Source organism: Capra hircus, chromosome 5, assembly GCF_001704415.2.
Source record: "Capra hircus breed San Clemente chromosome 5, ASM170441v1, whole genome shotgun sequence".
NCBI lineage: Eukaryota > Metazoa > Chordata > Mammalia > Artiodactyla > Bovidae > Capra > Capra hircus.
The window spans coordinates 15,517,571-15,536,978 of NC_030812.1; the positions used below are offsets into that span (position 1 = coordinate 15,517,571).

Here is a 19,408-nt window from a genome sequence, read left to right on the forward strand (position 1 = left end):
ATGATAAAAAATTCTCCAGAAAGCAGGAATAGAAGGAACATACCTCAACATAATAAAAGCTATATATGACAAACCCACAGCAAACATTATCCTCAATGGTGAAAAATTGAAAGCATTTCCCCTGAAGTCAGGTACAAGTCAAGGGTGCCCACTTTCACCACTACTATTCAACATAGTTCTGGAAGTTTTGGCACAGCAATCAGTGCAGAAAAAGAAATAAAAGGAATCCAAATTGGAAAAGAAGAAGTAAAACTCTCACTGTTTGCAGATGACATGATCCTCTACATAGAAAACCCTAAAGACTCCACCAGAAAATTACTAGAGCTAATCAATGACTATAGTAAAGTTGCAGGATATAAAGTCAAAAAACAGAAATGCCTTGCATTCCTATACACTAATAATGAGAAAATAGAAAGAGAAATTAAGGAAACAATTCCATTCGCCATTGCAATGAAAAGAATAAAATATTTAGGAATATATCTACCTGCTGGGAGGAATTGGGGGCAGGAGGAGAAGGGGACGACAGAGGATGAGATGGCTGGAAGGCATCACAGACTCGATGGACTTGAGTCTGAGTGAACTCTGGGAGTTGGTGATGAACAGGGAGGCCTGGCGTGCTGAGATTCATGTGGTCGCAAAGAGTCGGACACCACTGAGCGACTGAACTGAACTGAACTGAAAGAAACTAAAGACCTATATATAGAAAACTATAAAACACTGGTGAAAGAAATCAAAGAGGACACTAATAGATGGAGAAATATACCGTGTTCATGGATTGGAAGAATCAACATAGTGAAAATGAGTATATTACCCAAAGCAATCTACAGATTCAATGCAATCCCTATCAAGCTACCAACAGTATTTTTCACAGAGCTAGAACAAATAATTTCACAATTTGTACAGAAATACAAAAAACCTCAAATAGCCAAAGCAATCTTGAGAAAGAAGAATGGAACTGGAGGAATGAACCTGCTTGACTTCAGGCTCTACTACAAAGCCACAGTCATCAAGACAGTATGGTACTAGCACAAAGACAGAAATATAGATCAATGGAACAAAATAGAAAGCCCAGAGATAAACCCACGCACCTATGGACACTTTATCTTTGACAAAGGAGGCAAGAATATACAATGGAGTAAAGACAATCTCTTTAACAAGTGGTGCTGGGAAAACTGGTCAACCACTTGTAAAAGAATGAAACTAGAACACTTTCTAACACCATACACAAAAATAAACTCAAAATGGATTAAAGATATAAATGTGAGACCAGAAACTATAAAACTCTTAGAGGACAACATAGGCAAAACACTCTCTGATATAAATCACAGCAGGATCCTCTATGACCCACCTCCCAGAATATTGGAAATAAAAGCAAAAATAAACAAATGGGGCCTAATTAAACTTAAAAGCTTCTGCACGACAAAGGAAACGATAAGCAAGGTGAAAAGACAGCCTTCTGAATGGGAGAAAATAATAACAAATGAAGGAACTGACAAACAACTAATCTCAAAAATATACAAGCTACTCCTGCAGCTCAATTGCAGAAAAACAAACGACCCAATCAAAAAGTGGGCTAAAGAACTAAATAGACATTTCTCCAAAGATGGCTAACAAACACATGAAAAGATGCTCAACATCACTCATTGTCAGAGAAATGCAAATCAAAACCACAATAAGGTACCAATCATGCCAGTCAGAATGGCTGTGATCCAAAAGCCTACAAGCAATAAATGCTGGAGAGGGTGTGGAGAAAAGGGAACCCTCCTACTCTGTTGGTGGGAATGTAAACTAGTACAGCCACTATGGAGAACAGTGTGGAGATTCCTTAAAAAACTGGAAATAGAGCTGCCTTATGACCCAGCAATCCCACTCCTGGGCATACACACTGAAGAAACCAGAATTGAAAGAGACACGTGTACCCCAATGTTCATCGCAGCATGCTTATAATAGCCAGGACATGGAAGCAACCTAGATGTCCATCAGCAGATGAATGGATAGGAAAGCTGTGGTACATATAGACAATGGAGTATTACTCAGCCATTTAAAAGAATACATTTGAATCAGTTTTAATGAGGTGGATGAAACTGGAGCCTATTATACAGAGTGAATTAAGCCAGAAAGAAAAACACTAATACAGTATACTAACGCATATATATGGAATTTAGAAAGATGGTAATGATAACCCTGAATGTGAGACAGCAAAAGAGACACAGATGTATGGAACAGTCTTTTGGACTTTGTGGGAGAGGGAAAGAGTGGGATGATTTGGGAGAATGGCATTGAAACATGTATACTATGAGGTAAGAAACAAATCGCCAGTCTAGGTTTGATGCAGGATACAGGATGCTTGGGGCCGGTGCAATGGGGTGACCCAGAGGGATGGTATGGGGAGGGAGGTGGGAGGGTGTTTCAGGGTTGGGAATACGTGTACACCCGTGGTAGATTCATGTTGATGTATGGCAAAACCTGTATAATATTGCAAAGTAAAAAATAAAAAAAAAAATAAAAAGAATTAAAAGCAAAAAAAAAAAAAAAAGAACTAATATAAATATATTTCATTTCAGTCTTTTTCCTTCTAATAAGAATAATTCTGGGGGCACTGTCTTAAATGGCAGAGGAATAGGATGAGGAGACCACTTTTTTCCCCACAAATTCATCAAAAGATCATTTGAATGCTGAGCAACTTCCACAAAACAACTTCTGAATGCTGGCGGAGGACACCAGGGAACCAGAAAGCAGCCCATTCTCTTTGAAAGGAGGTAGGAAAAAATATAAAAGACAAAAGTGAGGCAAGAGAGTTAGGGATGGAGACCCATCTCGGGGATGGAGTCATGAAGGAGGAGAAGTTTCCAAATACCAGGAAACCCTCTCACTAGTGAGTCTGTGGGGAGTTTTTGAATCTTAGAGGGCAACCTAACTGGGAGGAAAAACAAAAACAAAAACAAAAACAATATGTGCCTAACCACAACTATCATCTAAGTAGCCCAGACACTCACATCTGCCATCAGCAAGTGAGGGCTGAATGGGGGGTGGGGGCGGGGGAGGGTGGTGTGGGTTACATGCTTAAGGTTAGGACAGGACCTGATGCCCTCTGGACAATCTAAGGGAGCTAACACAAGATAGCAACCAAACTGTGGGATAGCCAGAAAGAGAAAAAAAAGAGAGAGAGAGAACTTTCCTGTGAAAAGCTGTAACCTAAGGTGTAGCCTTGGCTGCTCACAGAACAAAGGATAGAGTGAATACCAAAGGAGAGTTAGCCAGCTGTGGACTGGCCTATCCTCCCACCAGAGGAAGAGAGGCAGGTCGGTGACAGCCAGAGCCAGAAGGCCGGATCAATCTCAGCCCCAGAGATGGCATCCTCCACCAAACTGTGAGCAGGCTCCCAGTTCCTAACCAAGTCTTCCTGGGATCCTAGATGGTTGACATCCACCAGGAGGGTTGCAGCCAGAGACCAGCTCCCCAGGGGAGACACAAAGCACACCTGAGATGGTGCTCTTGCAGTGCACCCAGGAAACTGAACGGCTGGGACAGGGGAGGTGATTAAGATGCACAGCCCACCTGGGACAGTGCACTCACCAAGCACCTGGTTGCCTGAGCTGCTCAGACCTGGGAAGGGCACAAAATGCATGCCCATCTGAGTCTGAGCCTTTGTGGGTACCTGAGAACCTGAACCAGAGCAGCTTATACCTGGGAAGTTCACAAAACCTAGAGCTCACCTTGGACAGTTCCCCTGCAGAGCAACCTGGAGCCTGAGTAGTGTAGACCGGGAGAGCACATGCACCATGAGCTGGGGCAAACCCAGAGTGGTCCATACACTGAGAGCACTCCCCACACACTCCAGTGATATTTGTTTGCAGTGTTCCTCCCTCCCCACAGCACAACTGAACAAGTCAGCTTAAATAAGTGACCACCTTTGCTTCCCTGTGTCAGGGAGGAAATTAGACACTGAAGAGACTTGCAAACAGAGGAAGCCAAAATAAACAAAGAAGAGGGAACCTCTCTGGAAGCAACAGGTTCAACAGATTAAAATCTTGTACCTAGCTTTGACTAAGCATTGGAAGAGGCCCATAGACCTTCAGAAGAACTATAAGCTGAAATAAGGAACTATCTGAAACTAAAATGACCCACATTGCCCTCAAGTGTTCCAGAGAAATTCCTAGATATATTTTTACTATTATCACTTTTTAATTAGAATTTTTTGTATTTTAAGTTCTTTATTGCTCCTTTAATTTTCATTTTTATAACCTACTATTACCTTGCCAAAAATGACCCTATTCTTAAAGCAAATTTCATGTATATATTTTTATAATTTTTGTGATTGATTTTGTTTTGTATTTTTAATATTGTATTTTTGAGCGTTTAACCTCTACTTTAAATTTTTAATCTGCTTTTTGGTATTATAAATTTTGTACCTTTAAGAATCTAATTGTCAGTACCCATTTTTACTTAGGGGTATGATTACTGGCTTGATTGATCTCTTTCTTTTTGACTCTCCCTTTTCTCCCCCTGGTCACCCTTATCTCCTCTCTCCCCCTTCTCTCCTCTACTTAACTCTGTAAACCACTCTGGGTGTTCTGGGCTTTGGAGAACACTTAGGGAACTGCTTACTGGCTAGATAGCTCTCTCCCCTTTTGACTCCCTCTCTTCTCCTGGTCACCTCTGTCTCTCTCCTCCCTCTTCTCTTCTCTATGTAATTTTGTAAACCTCTCTGGGTGTTCCAGACTGTGGTAAGCACATAGGGAACTGATTACTGGCTAGATTGATTTCTCCCCTTTTGATTCCCCCTCTTCTCCCCCTGGTCTCCTCTATCTCCTTCCTCCCTCTTCTCTTCTCCATGTAACTCTGTGAACCTTTCTGGGTGTCCCTCCCTGTGGATAATCTTTTCACCATTAACCTAGATGTTTTATCATCTGTGTTGTACGGATGGAGAAGTCTTGAGGCTACTGTAAGAATAAGACTGAAAGCCACTGGCAAGAAACTTAAATCCAAAACTTGAGAACACCAGAAAACTGACTCCAGGGAACATAAATTGACAAGAGTTCATCCAAAAGCCTTCATGCTTAGCCTGAAACCAAGCTTCAACCAAGAGCCAACAAGTTCCAGAGCAAGACATGCCCTGCTAATTCTCCAGCAACGCAGGAACATAGCCCTGAGCATTGAAATAGAGTCTGCCAAAAGTCACAGCAAACCGATAGACACCTCAAAAGTCACTGCTGGACACTTCATTGCACTCCAGAGAAAAGAGATCCAGCTCTACCCACCAGAACACCGACACAAGCTTCCCTAACCAGGAAACCTTGACAAGCTACTCATCCAACCCCACCCAGAGGGTGTAACCTCCACAATAAAGAAGAACCACAAAGTTCTAGCAAACAGAAAGGCCACCTCAAGCATAGCAAACTAAACAAAATGAAAAGGCAGAGAACTACTCAGCAGGTAAAGGAACATGATAAATGCCCACCAAACCAAAGAGGAGGAGATAGGAAGTCTACCTGAAAAATAATTCAGAATAATGATAGTAAAGATGATTCAAAATCTTGAAAAAAAAAAATAGAGTTACAGATAAATAGATTAGAGACATGGATTGAGAAGATGAAAGAAATGTTTAACAAGGACCTAGAAAAAATAAAAAAGAGTCAATCAATAATGAATAATGCAATAAGTGAAATCAAAAGCAATCTGGAGGGAACCAACAGTAGAATAACTGTTGCAGAAGACAGGATAAGTGAGGTGGAAGATAGAATCGTGGAAATAAATGAAGCAGAGAGGAAAAAAGAAAAAAAAAGAATGAAAAGAAATGAGGACAACCTCAGAGATCTCTGGGACAATGTTAAATGCCCCAACATATGAATCAAAGAGTACCAGAAGAAGAAGACAAAAAGAAAGGCCATGAAAAAAATACTTGAGGAGATAATAGTGGAAAACTTCCCTAAAATGGGGAAAGAAATAGCCACCCAAATCCAAGAAACCCAGAGAGTCCAAAACAGGATAAACCCAAGGTGAAATACCCCAAGACACATATTAATCAATTTAATGAAGATCAAACACAAGGAGCAAATATTAAAAACAGCAAGGGAAAAGCAACAAATAACACACAAGGGGATTCCCATAAGGATAACAGCTTATCTTTCAATAGAAACTCTTCAGGCCAAAGAGAATGGCAGGACATACTTAAAGTGATGAAAGAGAAAAACCTACAGCCCAGATTACTATACCCAGCAAGGATCTCATTCAAATATGAAGGAGAAACTAAAAGCTTTACAGATGAGCAAAAGCTGAGAGAATTCAGCACCACCAAACCAGCTCTTCAACAAATGCTAAAGGATCTTTTTTAGACAGGAAACAGAGAAAAGGTTTATAAAGTTGAACCCAAAACAACAAAGTAAATGGCAATGGGATCATACTTATCAATAATTACATTAAATGTAAATGGTTGAATGCCCCACCCAAAAGACAAAGACTGGCTGAATGGATACCAAAACAAGACCCCTCTATATGCTGTCTACAAGAGACCCACCTCAAAACAAGGGACACATACTGACTGAAAGTGAAGGCCTGGAAAAAGACATTTCACACAAATAGAGATCAACAACAACAACAGCAAAAAGCAGGAGTGGCAATAATCATATCAAATAAAATAGACATTGAAATAAAGGCCATGAAAAGAGACAAAGAAGGACACGACATAATCATCAAATGATCAATCCAAGAAGAAGATATAACAATTATAAATATATGTATATATGCCCTCAACATAGGAGCACCATGATATGTAAGGAAAATGCGAACAAGTATGAAACAGGAAATTAACAGTAACACGATAATAGTGGGAGACTTTAATATGCCACTCACACCTATGGATAGATCAACTAAACAAAAAATTAGAAAGGAAACACAAACTTTAAATGATACAATGGACCAGTTAGGCCTAATGGATATCTATAGGACATTTCACTCCAAAACAATGAATTTCACCTTTTCCTCAAGTGCACGCGGGACGTTCTCCAGGATAGATCACATCCTGGGCCATAAATCTAGCCTTGGTAAATTCAAAAATATTGAAATCATTTCAAACTTGTTTTCTGGTCATAATGTGGTAAGACTAGATGTCAACTGCAGGAAAAAACTATTAAAAATGCAAATGTGTGGAAGGTGAACAACACACTTCTGAATAACCAACAAATCACAGAAGAAATAAAGAAGGAAACCAAAATATGCATAGAAATTAATGAAAATATGGCAACCCCAAACCTACAGTATTCAGCAAAAGCAGCGCTAAGGGGAAGCTTCATAGCAATACAAGCTTTCCTCAAGAAACAAGAGAAAAATCAAACAAATAACCTAACTTTACATGTAAAGCAACTAGAAAAAAGAAGAAATGAAGAGCCCTAGTGTTAGTAGAAAGGAAGAAATCATAAAAATTAGGGCAGAAATAAATGAAAAAGAAACAAAGGGGACTAAAGCAAAAATCAACAAAACTAAAAGCTGGTTCTTTGAGAAGATAAATAAAATAGGCAAACCATTAGCCAGATTCATCAAGAAAAAAAGGGAGAAGAATCAGATCAACAAAACTAGACATGGAAATGGAGAAATCACAACAGACAACACAAAAAATACAAAGAATCATAAGAGACTACTATCAGCAATTATATGACAATAAAATGGACAACTTGGAAGAAATGGATGAGTTCTTAGAGAAGTATAACCTTCCAAAATTGAACCAGGAAGAAATAGAAAGTCTTAACAGACCCATCACAAGCACAGAAATCAAAACTGTAGTAAAAAAATCTTCCAGCAAACAAAAGCCCAGGACCAGATAGCTTTACAGGTGAATTCTATCAAACATTTAGAGAAGAGCTAACACCTATGCTACTCAAACTCTTCCAGAAAATTGCAGAGGAACATAAACTGCCAAACTCATTCTATGAAAGCCACAATCACCCTAATACTAAAACCAGACTAAGATGCCAGAAAGAAAAAACTACAGGCCAATATCACTAATGAACAGAGATGCAGCTATCCTTAACAAAATTTTAGCAAACAGAATCCAGCAACATATTAAAATGATCATACATCATGATCAAATGGGCTTTATCCCAGGGATGTAAGGATTATTCAATATCCACAAATCAATCAATGTGATATACCACATTAACAAATTGAAAGATAAAAACCATATGATTATCTCAATAGATGCAGAGAAAGCCTTTGATAAAATTCAACATCCATGTATGATAAAAACCCTCTAGAAAGCAGGAATAGAAGGAACATACCTCAACATAATAAAAGCCATATATGATAAACCAACAGCAAACATATCCTCAGTGATGAAATATTGAAAGCATTTCCCCTAAAGTCAGGAACAAGACAAGGGTGCCCACTCTCACCACTACTATTCAACTTAGTTTTGGGAGTTGCAGCCACAGCAATCAGAGCAGAAAAAGAAATAAAAGGAATCCAGATTGGAAAAGAAGTAAAACTCTCACTGTTTGCAGATGACATGATCCTCTACATAGAAAACCCTAAACACACCACCAGAAAATTACTAGAGCTAATCAATGACTATAGTAAAGTTGCAGGATATAAAGTTAACACAGGGAAATCCCTTGCATTCCTATACACTAACAATGAGAAAACAGAAAGAGAAATTAAGGAAACAATTCCATTCGCCATTGCAATGAAAACAATAAAATACTTAGGAATAAATCTACATATAGAAGCAAAAGACCTATATATAGGAACCTACAAAACACTGATGAAAGAAATCAAAGATGATACAAATGGCTGGAGAAATGTACCATGTTCATGAATCAGAAGAATTAATATAGTGAAAATGAGTATACTACCTAAAGCAATCTATAGACTCAGTGCAACCCCGATCAAGCTACCAACGATATTTTTCACAGAACTAGAACAAATAATTTCACAATTTGTATGGAAATACAAAAAAACTCGAATATCCAAAGCAATCTTGAGAAAGAAGAATGGAACAGGAGAAATCAACCTGCCTGACTTCAGAGTATACTTGCAATGCTACTATCATAAAGATTGTATGGTACTGTCACAAAGATAGAAATATAGATCAATGGAACAAAAGAGAAAGCCCAGAGGTAAATTAACGCACCTATGGACACTATCTTTGACAAAGGAGGCAAGCATATACAATGTAGAAAAGACAATTTCTTTAACAAGTGATGCTGGGAAAACTGGTCGACCACTTGTAAAAGAATGAAACTAGAACATTTTCTAACACCATAAACAAGAATAAACTCAAAATGGATTAAAGATCTAAATGTAAGACCAGAAACTACAAAACTCCTAGAGGAAAACATAGGCAAAACATCCTCTGACATAAATCACAGCAGGTTCCTCTATGACCCACCTCCCAGAGAAATGGTCATGATAGCAAAAATAAACAAATGGGACCTAATTATAACTAAAAGCTTTTTCACAACGAAGGAAACTATAAGCAAGGTGAAAAGACAGCCTTCAGAATCGGAGAAAATAATAGCAAATGAAACAACTGACAAAGAATCTCAAAAATATATAAGCAGTTCCTGTAGCTCAAATCCAGAAAAATAAATGACCCAATCAAAAATGGGCCAAAGAACTAAACAGACATTTCTCCAAAGAAGACAGTCAGATGGCTAACAAACATATGAAAAGATGCTCAGCATCTCTCATTATCAGAGAAATGCACATCAAAACCACAATGAAGTAACATCTCACACTGGTCAGAATGGCTGCTATCAAAAAGTGTACAAACAATATATGTTGCAGAGGGTGGAGAAAAAGGAACCCTCTTACACTGGTGGTGGGAATGCAAACTAGTATAGCCACTATTGAGAACAGTGTGGAGATTCCTTAAAAAAGTGGAACTAGAACTGCCATCAGTTCAGTTCAGTTCAGTCGCTCAGTCGTGTCCGCCTCTTTGCGAGCCCATGAATCACAGCACGCCAGGCCTCCCTGTCCATCACCAACACCCGAAGTTCACTCAGACTCACGTCCATTGAGTCAGAGATGCCATCCAGCCATCTCATCCTCTGTCATCCCCTTCTCCTCCTGCCCTCAATCCCTCCCTGCATCAGGGTCTTTCCAATGAGTCAACTCTTCACATGAGGTGGCCAAAGTACTGGAGTTTCAGCTTCAGCATCAGTCCTTCCAATGAACACCCAGGACTGGTCTCCTTTAGAATGGACTGGTTGGATCTCCTTGCAGTCCATGGGACTCTCAAGAGTCTTCTCCAACACCACAGTTCAAAAGCATCAATTCTTCGGTGCTCAGCCTTCTTCACAGTCCAACTCTCACATCCATACATGACCACAGGACAAACCATAGCCTTGACTAGATGGACCTCAGTCGGCAAAGTAATGTCTCTGCTTTTGAATATGCTATCTACACTGGTCATAACTTTTCTTCCAAGGAGTAAGCATCTTTTAATTTCATGGCTGCAATCACCATCTGCAGTGACTTGGGAGCCCCCCAAAATAAAGTCTGACACTGTTTCCACTGTTTCCCCATCTATTTCCCGGGAAGTGATGAGACCGGATGACATGATCTTCGTTTTTTGAAAGTTGATCTTTAGGCCAACTCTTTCAGTCTCCTCTTTCACTTTCATCAAGAGGCTTTTTAGTTCCTCTTCACTTTCTGCCATAAGGGTGGTTTCATCTGCATATCTGAAGTTATAGATATTTCTCCCGGCAATCTTGATTCCAGCTTGTGCTTCTTCCAGCCGAGCGTTTCTCATGATGTGCTCTGCATATAAGTTAAATAAGCAGGGTGACATATACAGCCTTGACATACTCCTTTTCCTACTTGGAACCAGTCTGTTGTTCCATGTCCTGTTCTAACTGTTGCTCCCTGAACTGCATATAGGTTTCTCAAGAGGCAGGTCAGGTGGTCTGATATTCCCATCTCTTTCAGAATTCTCCACAGTTTACTGTGATTCACACAGTCAAAGGCTTTGGCATAGTCGATAAAGCAGAAATAGCTGTTTCTTTTTGGAACTCTCTTGCTTTTCTGATGATCCAGCGGATGTTGGCAATTTGATCTCTGGTTCCTCTGCCTTTTCTAAAACCAGCTTGAACATCTCGAAGTTCGTATTTCACGTATTGCTGAAGCCTGGTTTGGAGAATTTTGAGCATTACTTTACCAGCGTGTGAGATGAGTGCTATTATGTGGTAGTTTGAGGATTCTTTGGCATTGCCTTTTTTAGAATTGGAATGAAAACTGACCTTTTCCAGTCCTGTGGCCACTGCCATAGGACCTAGCAATGCCACTGCTGGGCATACTTACCAAGCAAATCAGAATTGAAAGAGACATGTGTAACCCAGTGTTCATTGCAGCACCATTTACAATAGCTAGGACATGAAAGCAACTTAGATTTCCTCATCTGATGAATGGATAAGAAAGCTGTGATACATATACATAATTGAATATTATTCAGCTATTAAAAATTATGCATTTGAATCAATTCTAATAAGGTGCATGAAACTGGAGCCCAGTTTACAGAGTGAAATAAGTCAGAAAGAAAAACACCAATACATTATATTAATGCATATATATGGAGTTTAGAAAGATGGTAATGATTACCCTATATGCGAGACAGTGAGAGACACAGATATAAAGACTTTTGGACTGTGTGGGAGAAGGCAAGGGTGGGGTGATTTGAGAGATAGCATTGAAACATGTATATTACCATATGTGAAATAGGTCACCAGTCCAGGTTCAATGAATTAGACAAGGTGCTCAAGGCTGGTGCACTGGGATGACCCTAAGGGATGGGGTGGGGAGGGAGCTGGTAGGGGGGTTCAGGATGGGGAACACATATACACCCATGGCTAAATCATGTCAATATGGCAAAAACCACTACAATATTGTAAAGTAATTAGCCTCCAATTAAAATAAACAAATTAATTAAAAAAGAAGAATAATTCTGAAATAAAATAGAGAAGAAATTCAAAGCAGTAGAAATGCAAGCACAGAAACTCAGAGTAGTCAAGGAGATAAGCCTCCTGTGTCCTAAGTTTGAACATCATTGCCTGGGTAATTTATGTCAGTACACTGGTCGCTTTTGCCAGCAATGGAAAATAAGCCAGAGAACAGGAAGTCCGCATTAAAATTTTCTTTGAAAACCATGGTTCTATGAGCTCAATAAAGATTCTGAGAAAAATTTTAGAAATATAAAAAGCCTTTTTTTTATTTTTCAAAGTAAATTAATTTAGATTTCTTAGAAAAGAAATGGTCATTAATATTTACAGTGGAAATGTTAGGAACAGATGTTACAGATTTTGAATAAGATATCTGAAATCATAGATTAGAATGACAGAAATATAATATATTTTGAATTTTGGAAGGCATTTACATAATGCTACATGACATTCTTTTGGACGTAATATAAGAAAGATGGAACATTTCTAATGGGTAGTGAAGTTCATGATTCCTGTTGATCAGAGTGAAGGCCTATGATAGAGTGTAGAAGGACCAAATCCTTTTACACTCATATAACATGGCTAAAAAAAAATAAGGAAACATAAGATTCTTGATGAGTTTACATTATCTGATCATAAACTCTAACACCCGAAAAGGTAAAATTATTCTAATTCCACAGATGAGGGAACTAAATTTCAAAGAAATTAAACAACTTTTCTCATATCTAGAAGTTAGTAACTGCAAAACCGGCTGTCAAACTTAGATCTGCACAACACTTCCACTGTATCTCCTATGAGGACAAAAGACACATATTAAATTTGTGGTAGCATACATTTGGGAGAAGGCAATGGCACCCCATTCCAGTACCCTTGCCTGGAAAATCCCATGGACTGAGGAGCCTGGTAGGCTGCAGTCCATGAAGTCGCTAAGAGTCAGACACGATTGAATGACTTCACTTTCGCTTTTCACTTTCATGCATTGGAGAAGGAAATGGCAACCCACTCCAGTATTCTTGCCTGGAGAATCCCAGGGACAGGGGAGCCTGGTGGGCTGCTGTCTATGAAGTCGCACAGAGTCGGACACGACTGAAGCGACTTAGCAGCAGCAGCAGCAGCAGCAGCAGCATACATTTGAGAGATTATGGTAAAATACTGAATGATAGAATCAAGAGCAGAAATGTATGGGATCATGGCCAGAAGAAACAAAATGAGATTCTTCTGAAATTAATATTAAATCTTAGAAGAAATCTTCAGAGAATCAGTTGAGCACGTACAAAATAGCAAATTATGTTTTGTCAGTAGATTATGTAACAAATAGCATAAAGTTTGAATGTGGACTCTATTAGTCAGTAATATGGTGACAAAAAAATAACAGTGTTGAATTAATAGATATATTGATAAGGCAAAAGTAGAGAATTACATTATCTTCAACTGTAGGAGGAGATTGCAAGTAGTGTTTGCAATGTTAATTCTAGGTGCCATGTTCTAAAGGGCATGTTGCAAGCTGACAAATATTGAGTCAAATGTGCCATATGAACATCTAAAAGAACAAATGCTTTCCCTGCCATATCTTATATTTCATGTTTGTTTCATTTATATACCATTATTGTACAGTTTTGCTATGATAGCTTTATAAAAATTCCCAAAGAATATTGCTCAGTAAGAAATAGAATGTTCCAGTGTCATAAGTGCAAATGTATGACAGAAACAGTTCTAAATGACGTATTGGTTTCCACATCATATTTTATAATTGGAAAACATCTGATTTATAAATTGCACAAGGTTACCACTTTTCAATGAGAATGTAAAAGTGCTTGCATTACAAGTTTTATGTATTTTTTATTTCCACCTTTATTATTGCTGCTAAACTATGTATTTTCTAAAAGTATTTATTCTTCAATTTGTATTGTGCTTTAACAAGATGCTTTTCTTTGATTTTCATAAATACCGAAAAGACTCTGTTAAGAATTTTAAGCATAAGTAATGTTTCAGTCAGTTTAAAGCATACAAATCAAGATTTTTTAATGGTCATACCATATTTTGTGCTTGAAACCTGTCAGTATCTAATTTTATAGCAATTAAATAACTCAATAATTCATGTCATATTCCAGTCTTTTTCAATGAACATTTGCAAAAAGAATTTAATATGGTTTTAAATTTACTGTAAAAAGAGAGATCACATAATGCTTAATAACAGAATATAATTAAACTTCTCTTTCTTGCTTTGTGTTTCTGAGACAAGATTATTGGAGTCTTATTCATTTTAAAACATAGGATTACACCTTGAACCATGTAAAGATAAAGAATGTTTGGTCAGATATTTTTTGAAAGGGAAAGGTTACTTGTACCACTGATCCATAATGGAGAAGCTTTCTTTGTCAAAGTCTTTTCCTTAGAAAGTTGACCCACGGTCAACCTGTAATGAAAACAGAAACATTCTTAGGTGATTGATCAGCTTAGGCAATCCCAGTTTTAGTAATGAAAAGCTCAAATTTAAGATGAAATTTGACCTCAGTAGTTCACATTTGCATTTGTAATTTTCCAGCAAAACTCTATTTAAGTGATGTTTCTTGAGGCATTTTCCAGAATTTAATGCCAATTGTTGGCCTTTGTGAACACTCTCAGAAGAATATGTAAAAGTTAACAACTCACCTCACAGAGTCTACCTAGGTCTTGGTATTATATATCTCTGTTGTGTACCTTTTATCCTTGAAAGTACAGGAAAAAAGGTTATTTCTAATTTCTAAGATGTGTGTAGAATACTATACAGTTAGCCAGGTAATAAAAGAGAGAAAAGTCAAGAATATGGAGTATCTTTAAGTATCTGGCAAGCATCTTCCAAATCAAAATAAAGGTAATAGTTTAGTGGCAGGCATGTGTTAAGTCTCTTCAGTATTGTCCTACTCTTTGTGACTCTATGGACCGTAGCCCACCCAGCTCCTCAGTCCATGGAATTCTCTAGGCAGGAATACTACTAGAGTGGGCTGCCATTTCCTTCTCCAGGGGATCTTCATGACCCAAGGATCCAACCTGCATCTCTTATGTCTCCTCCTTGGCAGTCTATTGGCAGTATTTTTCTTATAGCTTTGACACTTAAATGTGCCACAGAATATTATACATTCATTGTTTTCTCAAATACTGTAGCAACTGTGTGCAAAGAAAGTACATATTTGCTATTGTATCAATAAAAAAATTCTTAATAATTTTATCTGTTTCTAATTTAATTTATTTGAATAAAATTAATAAAATATTTTCCAGTCTTTTCTTAGACTCTATCATACAAGTGATTCCTAAGAATTTTGTTTCAGGATGGAAAGAAGAACAAGAGGAATTCCTTGTCTTCTCATTATCCCAAGTCTCGTATTTCATCTATCTCTCCATATTGTATATGTTGTACATTCATCTGTATACTAGTATATTTATTTGTCTTCATGAGCTTGAGTTAACTCTGGGAGATTGTGAAGGACATGGAAGCCTGGTGTGCTGCAGTCCATGGGGGTCACAAAGAGTTGGATACAACTTAACGACTGAACAACAATAAACAATAAATCACTTCATCTTTGCTGTTTGTCAAAAAAGAAAAGGATGAGACAAGCTAAGGACATTCTGAAAAAACAATGATTTTAGGATGCACTAATATAGGTGTCCTGAATTGCTTTAATGACTCTATGTGTAGACACTATGGTGAAGTCCCTCACAGTAAAATTTAGACAAGTTTGCTTACCATTTGGGTGCATATATCACAAGAGTATCATTTAGGATACTTCAGGATTATTTTATAGAATGACAACATGACTTATGGAAAAATTATGCAAGCTCTTTTCAGATAGAATAACTTTTTAACTGACACTCATGTACCAGAGAAACTAGAGCATAAATTATGTGAAGACCAATCTCTACATAAGAGAAAGAACATAGTCTGGATATTAAAACATTTGATCTCTCATCCTGAACTTGCTATAAGTGTAGAAAAAATGACTGATTTCTGTTTCTTATGTTCTTCCTTCATAAAATGTCCATTTGAACTCCAAAAAAGTATATGATAAATCACAAGGATTTTAAGCATATGAATTTTAATACAAACATATAAAATCAATTTCAAAAATTTTCTGCATATACTGAAAATGTTCATTAGGAATGGAATAACCATAAACCTTCTCTATTTTTTTTTCTATTAAATGCAGGTACCCAGTGGAACCTGAAAATATTGAGCATAACCTTTATTTTTGCAAAAGGGAACCTGGAAAAAGAGTGCTTCCCACAGAAAATTTATTGACAGTAGGTGTTCAAATTTTTGTACATTGAACAATTTCCCCTCCTATATAAATAATCAGGGGAGGATATTAAGTTTTTTTCTTCTTTTCATCACCTCAGTGACACACAAATTTCTATTGTAAAGACATCACTTCTATGAGGAGGTATTCATTGTAGATGTACAGAAGTCTATGGTAACCTAAGTTTACAAGAAAAACAAGACAGATTATCATTCTAACCAACTGCATAGTCACAGAGATGCTTAATAAAATTTATCTAATGATATAATGAAATAAATTCTTGACTATGTGCATACAGTGGGAACTATCTTTCACAATTCATAATTGAACAAACCACATTTTCTCATTTTAAATCCTTCATGTCGCCTTTTTGACATGCAGATGAAATTTTGAAAGTAACACAATAACATTAAAATATAAACAAAAGTATTATTAACTATGAACTGATACACAGCTTCAAAAGTTGAAATAAATGTGTGCATAAAAGTAAAAGTATGCTGAAAATGAGCAGATCAAAACTGCCAAAATGATTGACTTTTTAATTATCCAATCCATTGCTTTCCCTCTAAAGGACAAAGGGAGCAAAAGAGGACGTAGCAAAGCAGGAAACAGGAAGACCTGCTTCAGTAACTGGACATATTGATTTCATTGGCTAAGAAGTCCAAATGCTAATACTCCTAATAATCAGCCATTCCTTTTGTGTTTTGGTAACATATATCCTCATACAATGTATATCAAATGGAATTTTTTGATTTACATCAGATACTTCAAAATTTCCATTTCTGAATTCTCCTAGTTTAATATAAGTAACACATTGTCTATTTTGTTTAAAATATCGAATATTCCCCCCAACATCTAGAGCTCCATGATGCAAAATATCATTTTGTCGATCTTCTGTTCCAGTATTCACTTTAATTCTTTTAATTACAATTGGTTTTTCAAATATAATCACAAAGACATCTCCTGTTGAAGGTGGTTTCCCCCAGAAGTAGTCATCAACACTACTGTAAGCTTTGCTTGCATCATAATTTTCAAAAACACTCATGTTGGTATACAGACTTGCAGGAGGGTTATCTGGGAGGTCAAATGGCTCCTCTTCAAAATCATCATCCTTCAACTTATTCTCAGTTCCTTTATATGATGAATAGTAACCCATGTGCTGAAAGAGAGATGGTTTAAAACGAATCACATTTTTCTGAGCTAACAGACTCCGGAAATGAGTCAATAGCCAATCACAAGGCATTTCTTGATAAAACATTAATAAAAAATGTGCCAAACGTGGGAGATCATGAGAATGATAAAGTTTTCCAATATAGCCAAGCTTAGAGAACTCAAGGGTTACCCAGTAAGTTCCTTCTAAGGATGCAATGACTTTCTTGATGGCAGTTAAGAAATTTTTTGAACAACGAACATCATCTTCAAGCATTACATAATAGTATGAAATATTGGCACAAAAGTTGAGCAAAAAAGCATAATCTACATTTTGCTTGGAACGAAATCTGACTCTATCTTCTGGATCATTGTAATTTCTTTTAAGGCCACTCAGGATTGGGTAATATTCCTCTGGAGCATGTATAACCATTAACCTTCCAGCAATAATATGGTGGGCAAATTTCTGTGTAATATCTTGCAGCATGACCTCACGCCAGGATGAGTTAAAGTCAGCTAGATGAACCACCACTGAAATTTCCTTCAATTCTTCATAGCTGGATTGCTCAAAAATTGACTTGATTGTCTCAAGTAAATAGCTTCCTTTTTTTCGTCTCACTGATGAAAGTCCAATTGTAAGAAATCCTAAACAAAAGAATCCAGAATGAAGACAAATTAAAGGTGAAACTGGGTTTTGAATAACATAGAAAAAAGAAAAAAAAAAGTTCTTTTCCCCTTAGGCCTTCTGCTCTATTAAGTACATCTAAGTGAATGATCATATATAGAGCATTTTGTGATTAGAGAATTATGCTAAATATGCAAAAGCTTCCCAGGTGGCACAGTGGTAAAGACTGCCTGCCATTGCAGGAGACACAGGAGTAACCGGTTCAATCCCTGGGTCAGGACGATCCCCTGGAGGAGGAAATGGCAAATTACTGCAATATTCTTGCCTGCTCTCACTCTCTGTTTTGTATTACCTCTTTAGTATAAAGCAGTTGTAAAAGGAAATGGCAAACCACTCCAGTATTCTTGCCTGGAGAATCCCATGGACAGAGAAGTCTGGAAGGCTACAGTCTGCAGGGCCTCAAAAAGTCAGACACAACTGAGTGACTAACACACACAAACTCTCTATTTTGTATTGCCTCTTTAGTATAAAGCAGTTGGTATACGTGCCAGCACACATTTGTAAATTTAGTATGGAAAGGGATTAGTAATGTGTGAAAAAAGGTGGTGCAATAAATGGAGATTTTAAAAAATAGTGTCAGTCTTTGAAATTAGGAGGAAGTTTAAGAGAAGTAGACCTTTGAAATGGAAGAAAAAAGATTTAAAGAAAGCTAAACTATTGCAATTTTTCCTCAACCTGGTGATCACAAACTCATTTGCATAAACACTTCTTAACAGGGAACTCAGTTTTTGTGGTCTCCACACCACCTACTAAGAAGTTCATGATATGTGTTTCGCCTTGGGTTTATCCTATTTGGAACTCTCTGTGTTTCTTGGACTTGATGAACATAGATGCAAAAATCCTCAACAAAATTCTAGCAATCAGAATCCAACAACACATTAAAAAGATCATACACCATGACCAAGTGGGCTTTATCCCAGGGATGCAAAGATTCTTCAATATCCGCAAATCGATCAATGTAATTCACCACATTAACAAATTGAAAAATAAAAACCATATGATTATCTCAATAGATGCAGACAAGGCCTTTGACAAAATTCAACATCCATTTATGATAAAAACTCTCCAGAAAGCAGGAATAGAAGGAACATACCTCAACATAATAAAAGCTATATATGACAAACCCACAGCAAACATTATCCTCAATGGTGAAAAATTGAAAGCATTTCCCCTAAAGTCAGGAACAAGTCAAGGGTGCCCACTTTCACCACTACTATTCAACATAGTTCTGGAAGTTTTGGCCACAGCAATCAGAGCAGAAAAAGAAATAAAAGGAATCCAAATTGGAAAAGAAGAAGTAAAACTCTCACTGTTTGCAGATGACATGATCCTCTACATAGCAAACCCTAAAGACTCCACCAGAAAATTAC

General features: G+C 37.4%; 1 protein-coding gene across 1 annotated transcript in view; it reads right to left on the reverse strand.

The window, feature by feature from the left end:
* Positions 16,046-19,408, reverse strand: part of MGAT4C (MGAT4 family member C) — a 70,122-nt gene continuing 66,759 nt past the window's right edge. The window contains exon 4 of the mRNA XM_005679782.3: positions 16,046-17,998. Within this exon, the coding sequence (XP_005679839.1) occupies positions 16,857-17,998 (1,142 nt within the window). The 3' untranslated portion in view covers positions 16,046-16,856. The remainder of the gene's footprint in view (positions 17,999-19,408) is intronic.